Source organism: Quercus suber, unplaced genomic scaffold (assembly GCF_002906115.3).
Source record: "Quercus suber isolate HL8 unplaced genomic scaffold, Cork oak 2.0 scaffold_64, whole genome shotgun sequence".
Classification (NCBI taxonomy): Eukaryota; Viridiplantae; Streptophyta; class Magnoliopsida; order Fagales; family Fagaceae; genus Quercus; species Quercus suber.
The window spans coordinates 824,613-833,046 of NW_027069529.1; the positions used below are offsets into that span (position 1 = coordinate 824,613).

At 35.0% G+C, this 8,434-nt stretch overlaps 1 protein-coding gene and 1 long non-coding RNA gene across 2 annotated transcripts; one reads left to right on the forward strand and one right to left on the reverse strand.

Moving 5' to 3' along the window:
* The first annotated feature begins 4,793 nt into the window (after positions 1-4,793).
* LOC136067241 (uncharacterized) lies at positions 4,794-7,179 on the forward strand. Its single transcript, XM_065772795.1, has 7 exons — positions 4,794-5,169; positions 5,257-5,423; positions 5,533-5,635; positions 5,988-6,104; positions 6,184-6,354; positions 6,654-6,777; positions 6,854-7,179. Exons 1-7 carry the CDS (start codon positions 4,885-4,887, stop codon positions 6,988-6,990), a joined length of 1,104 nt encoding a protein of 367 aa, XP_065628867.1. The 5' UTR covers positions 4,794-4,884; the 3' UTR covers positions 6,991-7,179.
* On the reverse strand, positions 6,609-8,412 carry LOC136067242 (uncharacterized). The gene is made up of 2 exons (XR_010628738.1): positions 7,202-8,412; positions 6,609-7,108 (listed from the first exon to the last, which is right to left on the reverse strand). It is a non-coding gene; the product is annotated as an uncharacterized LOC136067242 (long non-coding RNA).
* Positions 8,413-8,434: the final 22 nt, after the last annotated feature.

An 8,434-nucleotide genomic window follows, 5' to 3' on the forward strand; every position in this document is an offset into this window, starting at 1 on the left:
AATTACTTGTAGGGGGTTTCAGTGTCTTGATAGTGGTGAGAGGTAGTATAACGGAGGTGGTAACCTCTCATATTCCTCTTTTTCCCTCTTTCAAATGTTTGTTAGTCTCAAATATTTTATTTTGGTAATATATAATGAAATAGTGTGTTTTATTTATCAATCCACAATATTTTTGTGTCTCTCTATCTATCTTCAGGGCATTATTTGGTTTAGTTATTATTATTAGTCCTTACTTTTTTTTTTTTTCAAAATACTAGAATAGTGGATATGCTAAAAGACATGAAGAATAGAGAAATTTGTAGTGTAAGTTTAGGCAATTAATTAGATAATAGTAAAGTAAATTAATGTGAACTTTTGGGTAATAGTAAAAAAATTTTTTTTTTTTTTTTTGTTAGGGGGCTTAAATATGATTTAGGTTTAGGTAATTTGATTGGATAGTTTTAGTTTTGAGTATATAAGTAGAGATAATATTTGGTGCGTAATGTCAAGCCATATTCTACCATAATTTAATTTTAAAATCATTTATAAAACACATGCAATTACACTTGCTAGACCATGTTCTAATGTTGCACTATCAATGAGCGGAAGACGGTCAAAGAGTTGGGCATTCTTTCATTTCATGGCATGAAATATGTGAACACAACACAAATTAGTTAATTTTCATGGTCCTGTTACTCTTTTGCATTTATTTTTGGTTTCTTGATTTAAAAAAAATAATAATCTTACCTTTAGAATGCTACAAGTATGCAGTGAAGTTACTAAACTAATTTTTAATATTTCAAAATGTATATGTTTCTTTACTCTAATTTAGTTTAATTTTTCTTTATAATATATGTACAACATTATCCAAAACCGTCTTATATAAATATTACAAAATTATCCATGCATTGCACGAGTAATTTACTAGTTTTTTAAAAAGAAGGATACCGATACAATGGGATACGTATATTAATTAATTATTAAATATATTTTTATATATGGTTAAACATTTATTTTTCATATGATATTAAACATATATCAATTTATGAGAAATAATAAGTGGATTTTGGTTAGCTTAATTGATAAAGTCTCTGATGGTAGAATAAAAGATCTGGAGTTCAATCTCCGCCTACACCAAAAACCGATTGGTGTCTTGGTCTGATAATAAAAACTATTATTAAGAGCGGATGTCATAGATTGAAATTCTAAAAAAAGAAAAGAAAAAAAGAAATAATGAATATTTTATGTCTATATATTATTAATCAATTTTTTTTTTCAAATTAAGAGTAATAATGGATAATATAGCTAATTCATTACTACTACATGAATGTTTTCTTTGTTTTGTGAAAGGGTATTCAATTTCTCTTGTTCTCGTGTCCCAGCTATATATGTCCTGCATGTCTTATTTTTAAAAACTAATATAGCTAAGACACACATGCAAAAGTGTCCAACATGAATACGGCTAATCCAATTTTAAGATTTGTGCAATACCCTCTGATATGGAAGAATTATAGCAGGTACCATGAGCTTAACCCGTCAGCTCCTGCTTTGACTGACGGGTCAGTCGTGACGGACGTTATGGGCTAAACGAAAGAAGGCATGCTGACGGGAGCAACACTAGGTTACACAAACCCACAAATAATAATCTCTTAAAATAAAATGTTGTTGGCTAAAACAGAATTCTCGTAACTCAATAGATTGAAAGGTATCAATACTGGTATTGAGCTTCATTTATTCTTGATAGGTCAATAGGTATCAAGACTTGCAATTTCAGCTTTTCTTGAGCAGTCTTGTATCTTCAATTCAGACCACTTGATTACGAAAGAAGTATTTTTGAAACACTAAAAACTAAGACTCCAATAAATCTAAAGTGTGTTTTGACTTAGGATATGCCAATACATAAAAATATGACCCTTAAAATTCTTTCCTAAATCGACAATTATACACATTCAATGGGTTGAATCTATCATCCATAACCTCACTTTTTTACTTTATTTTTACACGGTGAAGAGATGCCAATTGAGCTTGAGTTCATTGGTTGACACGCTAATGTTTATATAAGGTGTACATGATTGGACTTGTTAGTTCAAGTGGATACCTCTGCATGCACTGAGTGTGTGGTTTTAGGGTGCAAGGTTAAGGAGGAGAGGCTATATATAACATTTCTAACTACGAGAGAGAGAGAGAGAGAGAGAGAGAGAGAGAGAGAGAGAGGTGTATTGGAAACATACCAATGCTACCCCACAGCATACCTTGGAATCTTTCCATGCCCTTTCAAACTAGTGAATATGCATCCTCTAGAGACTAGCATGTTTGGTTTGGAGGTATTTTAATTTCCATATCTCAACACTCGAATGTCATTACTCTAACCGACCATTACTCGATTCTCCTAATTGTAAGAGCAACTACATCAGTTGATGCATAAATTTTTCCATTTTGCACAACTAAAACCTACTTTTTCTATTTTACACTTCTATTCTTACAAAACACCCACATCAGTATGTCTATTATACATATTTATTCAAATAGAATATTCATTTCTTTAACACTGTCATCTTCCTCATAGACCCAACACAACCCACACAACCACCATCATCAAGCAACCACTATCATCAACCCATTCAACCCAGCCATATGAAATCCCAAAACCCACTAATCAAACAAATAATAAAAAATGGATCAAAACCCAAAAGCCATAAATCTAAACGGCAAGAAGGTAATGGAGCTCTGGCTAGAACTCACTAGATCCAGAACCAATATCACTTTCTTGGAGCTTCTGATTACTGAGTCAAGGCCTTGGATTGCCAGATCATGGTCCGCTGAGTAAGCCGATCTAAGTTTTCATGTGCCCGCTATGCCTCTGACAAGTTCAACAGCGAATTATCCAAGGCGACTTGTCTAACTCAGATCGAATACTCATCAGATTGTTGGATTGTAGAGGCTGAGAGAGTTAAGATGAGAGAAAGAGAAAGCTGTGATGAAATGAGAAAGAGAGAGTTGAGATAAGAGTTAGAGGTAAAGAGGAGAGAGAAAATAAAATAAAATATAAAATGCACAAGCTACAGTAACTATGCATATATGCATGGTTACTGTAGCAATTATGCATAAATGCATAACTTTGCATCCACTGATGCGGGTGTTTTTTTGCTTAAAATGTGTAAAATGTGCAGCTTTTTCTATTTTGCAAAACTATGCATCAACTGATGCAGTTGCCTGAAGTTTGTAACTTGGAATTTTCCCATGACTCAATGCACCTTCCATTTGGATTACATTCTCGATGGAGTTTTCATTTGAAAAACTCAAATTTTGTAACTTTATGTGGAACCTACTCTACTGACTCACTCAAACAACCCATAACAACTCTTTTACTCCCCACGGTAAGTTCTCTCTCCACTTCAATTTTTTTCTCTAAAAATTTCTTTCCTCTTTCTCCGCCCCTCTTCTCTCTTCCACTCACTTTGCCATTGACGAAATTGATTCCTACATAGTTTTGTTCTTCATTTTTCTGCATCTCAGGTAGATTGATGTCTTCAATTGATCCTTCTTCTTCCTAATTCAAAGTCAAGACTCCGAAGGCTAGGGGCCGTTTGGTACGTGATTACATTTTTCAATTTTTAAACAACATTATATGTATTTCCACGTACTTTTTCACCCAAACGTATTTTCAAAAAATACAAATAACATTACTAGAACAACATTACCAAACAACCCCTAAGATTGGAGAAGCCAACTTAGAACACAACCCAGCCTCCAAGTCTCTCTCTCTCTCTCTCTCCATTTTGAGTTAGGAGTTTTGTGGGTATATGGATTATGTTTTGTTCTTTGATAATGGGTTTCCTGTTTATGTGTTAGCTGATTTTAGTTTCCTCATTGATTCCTTGCATGTCCAATCTAATGGGTTCTATTTTTCGGTTTAGAAATTAGAGACCCATTGCTTCTTGAATATTGAGATCGAGATTGATACCTATAGGGAGACCGGGTATGCTTTCAAATCATTAACACCGAGACCGATATGGGAGAGGTGCTCATTCTTCAGTCCTTGGAATACAAGAGAGAGGGAGGAAGAAATGAGAGCCCTCGGTTTTGGGAAGAGATGAGAAATAAAAAAAAGAAAAAAAAAAGTAAAAGGATGGTAACTACAGTTAGGATAGAGTCGCTGGTCTGGAGTGAGTGAATGAGTTGGCATGATTAGACAAGACATAGAAGTGGGTCACACTAAGATGAGTGAAATTACAATAATGCCATGATAACTCAATTTTGATAACTTGGAAACAAAAAAAATTTGTTTTCATTTTTTACAACTTAAGGGTTTGTTTAAATACTGCTTATTTTGTTAAAATTGAAAACTTATTACTGAAAGTACTGTAAATAAAAATAAAAGTTAGTTAAAATAATACAATGAGATCATGAATAGTACCAAAAAATGCAATGAGGTCATGAATAGTACCAAAAATAAGTTGAGTAGCGAAATAATTTATATTTTTAATTACAATCCAAATGCCCGATAACTCATTTTTTTGAGTTATGAGTTAGTTATGAGTTATAGAATTGGAAATGAAAACTTGGCCAAAAGTATGCAACTAACATGGGACGCACCCAAGGTAAGTAATGAATAAATCAGACCAAATAGGCCCAATATTACCCACCAGAACAGATGTACCCTTCTTTAGGAATAAATATGCCCAAAAAGAAATAGAAAAAGAAACGCCATAATCAACTGAGTTGGTTTTGGACGCTGTAGCCTTACCCACTTATCCATCTCACCTCATAACCTTAATAAAAATAATAATAAAATAAAAATTACCCCTACTCCCAATTCCGTACCAAACCAAATACTTTTATTAGTGCACACAGAAACGAAGATAAGGTAGTCCTTTATTGAAATCCCCGGAGAAAGGAGTCGAAATGGAGAGCTCAGGTTTGGAAGGGAAAGTGCTGGAAATGTTTGAAGTTGGGCCCTGTGAAAGTGCTTACCAGATGGGTTTCTTAATAGGCCAGAGGTTCTCCAATCTTATAAGAAGCAGGCTGGCCAGAGACCTCATTCTTCAAGACCAGCTACTACCTTTTGCCCAAACCCCACAAGCACAGCCACTTCTCAAAGCACTCGCTGATAATAACAAAAAGAAGTTTCCAAGTTATTGGGATGAACTGATAGGAACAGCTGAGGGAAGTGGAGTTCCTGTTCTTAATGTAATTTTCCATTTGAAAACCAACAAAATACTTTCGTTTTATTTGTCCTAGTACAGTATCGGTTACTTTCTAGTTGTTCATGTGCAGATAATACTAATCAACTTCAGGAAAGAGATTGTTCCTTTTCTTCCAAAGAACAAGTTAATTTCGAATGCTGAAAGCCCAGATGACTGTTCTGATGTTCTCATCGTTAGTGATTCCATGGCCATGGTGGCACATAATGAGGATGCAAATGTTGCTCTGGTTGGCCACACGTATGGTCTACTGCATTCCATCCTATTTTAAAGTTTCACAAAACCCTTGTCAAGTCAATCAAATTTGTTTGGTTTTTATAGCTTGTAACATTCTTTTTTGGTTTTGCAGCTATTTGATAGAAGGAATGCTGTCAAATGAACTATCCTTCATTGCATACACGTATGCAGGAGAGCTCCCAAGCTGTGCATTTGGATTCAACAGTCATGGATTGGTAAAAATTCTCACTCACCAAGAATCTGTATGAGACTGATATGTGAAACCCAAACTAATGCTTGAAACAATATGAGCAACGAAATTTGAATCATATTCTGCTTGTGACCCCACCCCCTAAAATTTTCAACAAAAAAAGAGAAATGAAGAAAAGAACAGAAAATCTACCATGTAAGTATCAAACATACATTCATAGTTTTGGTTATGGATGCCTCGGTGTGGACTAGGCCAAAATGTTCTAACTTTAACTGAATTAAATTTGACTAGTTTTCATATTACTTATATGATAGATATGTGTTTATCAAAAAAAGATGATAGACATAAGAATAATTTCTTTAACGTGTATACTTCAGGCATTCACACTAAATTCAGTACCCCCAATTGAAGACGAGATTGTGGCTGGTGGAATTGGACGTAACTTCATCTCTAGGGATCTCCTTGAAGCGTCAGGCATTGACGATGCAGTAACTGTAAGATGTTTTATAGCCCTTCTCATATATTTAAAGTAATGTTGATTATGGAAGGTTATATCATGGCTTGTCTCTTCAGAGAATTCGTTCATCAGAAGCTTCAGTGGGACATAGTTACAATCTGATTGACATAAGAACACGTAAAATTCTCAATGTTGAAACTGCATCAATGAACCGGATTTCACTTAGAGAGGTTGGAGCAACACCATTTTTCCGTGCAAACATGTATCTCCATCTTCCTGTCCAGCAGGTATGCAATGAGGGACATCTGGATATGTGGCTACGCTTTATGCTGAAGCACCACGCCTCCACACCAAACAAGCCAACCATATGTTCATCACTTCACAAATATTTCTCAAATCCACATCAGCAATCCAATGCTGGGTCTGAAAATTTTTCTGATGTGGTGAACCTCCTTGCTCACTTGGAGTGGTGGCATGGCAGCTTCTATGACAGATGCAGTTTTAGCAGATACAACTAAACAGAAAGTTTTAATTGATCAAATTATCTACTCCAATGGAAAAATAAAATCATTGATTTTGTTTGAAGGTACAAGATGACAACTCTATAAGCAGGCAAAGAAGAGCACTTGTGCTACCAAAAACATCAAAAAACGAATTCTTGTCACTTCTTGGAGATATGGCTGACGCAAAATACCCGATCTACATGACAGGTAATTTGGAGCGTATTTGACTACCTTCTGTTGAATAATTACTCTCCTAAAATGACCCTTCATGCCATATTCTCAGGTCCAATACTTTACACACTATGTACGGCTGTAATAGATCTGGATGAACAAACATTCTCTATTCTTGAAGGGAATCCAAAGAAAGGAGAAGCTTCTCACGTCTTCACTATGTCATCAAAAGAGTCCAAGATGCCATGATAAAAGCTCTTAGCTGCCTGCTTCATTTTCCATAATTGGAGGAACTCATTTCTTGAGGCCCTTAATGTGGTTCATAGAGGCCTAGCATGTGGCCATCAATACATCGCAGGGCTGCAACCTGATCCCATGCAAATTATAAAAGACCTTCATATCTTGAATAAAGAGACTAAAAATGAAGTTGAAGATGTCTATAGAGATTTAAGGGCATTACCTTTCCATGAATTTCATATTTGATGGGACCATCTAGTTCAGCTCCCAATGTCATCAATTTTGTCACTGTACTGTTAATATCAGTCACTGTGAATGATAAAAGTGAAGAGTATCCGTTCTGCACAACATGGTCACTGTAAAACTGGATTAGCAGCTGGCATGTTCAACCATAGTGGAAGCCAAAGCATTTCTAGGAAAATTATTATCTTAGAAACTTGTTTTTCCCACTGTCCCTTAGCTCAAGTAGTCAATCAGAACTTCAAAATTTTGTGACACCAGGCAAGAATGCCAAAACTATTTGGTACCTAATTGGCAAATCACCAGTAATGAAAAACATTGGCTCCCAAAAAAACAAACAGAATAATGAAAAACCAAATTACCAGTGAACTTGAATGGAATGTAATGACTACAGGGTATAGACATTCAAATTAGTTTGAAAGTTAACAGTGTAGTTTTTCTTTTTTATTAATTGGTAATTACACAAATTTTATGGGTCTTGATCTTACGGCCTCATTTTCGACCTTGTTCTTACAAGGAGAGGAGATATCATTTGAACTCAACCTCATTAGCGGACACGCTATTTTTTACATAAGGTGTATGGTAAACATGGCTGAATACCAATACATCACCAGATGAAGCATATCTTGGAAGCCCTTTCAAACTAGAGAATATGCATCCTTTGGAGACCACACTACCCACTAGAACAGACGTATCCTTCTTCAGAAACAGGGACCCCAAAAACAAAACTCCTGTCATATCTTTTAATAGGTACCTAGAAGGCATTATTTTGAGAGCAGCACAAAGAACGCCAAATTCCAATTTTATGTTTTGTGCAGAACCTTCCACCGACTTCTCTTATAGTTCCTCTTCTTTTACTCATTACCTTCCTCTGACTTCTCTTATCTTCTTTTACTCATATGCATATTAAATTAGCTGTTTAAACTCCTCTAGATTATGTTCCAATCCACTATAGTCCACTGACTAAGAAATTCTTTCAAGTCAGCCAAAGAAATGAATGATAACCAAAAACTCAAGCCTAAGTTGCCCTCTAACCTATTTAATTAAACCCGGTCAAATTTATATCAAATATATAAAGAGTCCAAGGTAAAATCATTTCTAAGTTAACTGATAACGTATATCACCGAAAACTTATGAGAAAACACAGGCATTAAACCCAGTGTATTAAGTATTAACACCACCAAAGAAAAAGTTTTAATAAGTGCTAAAAAAAAAA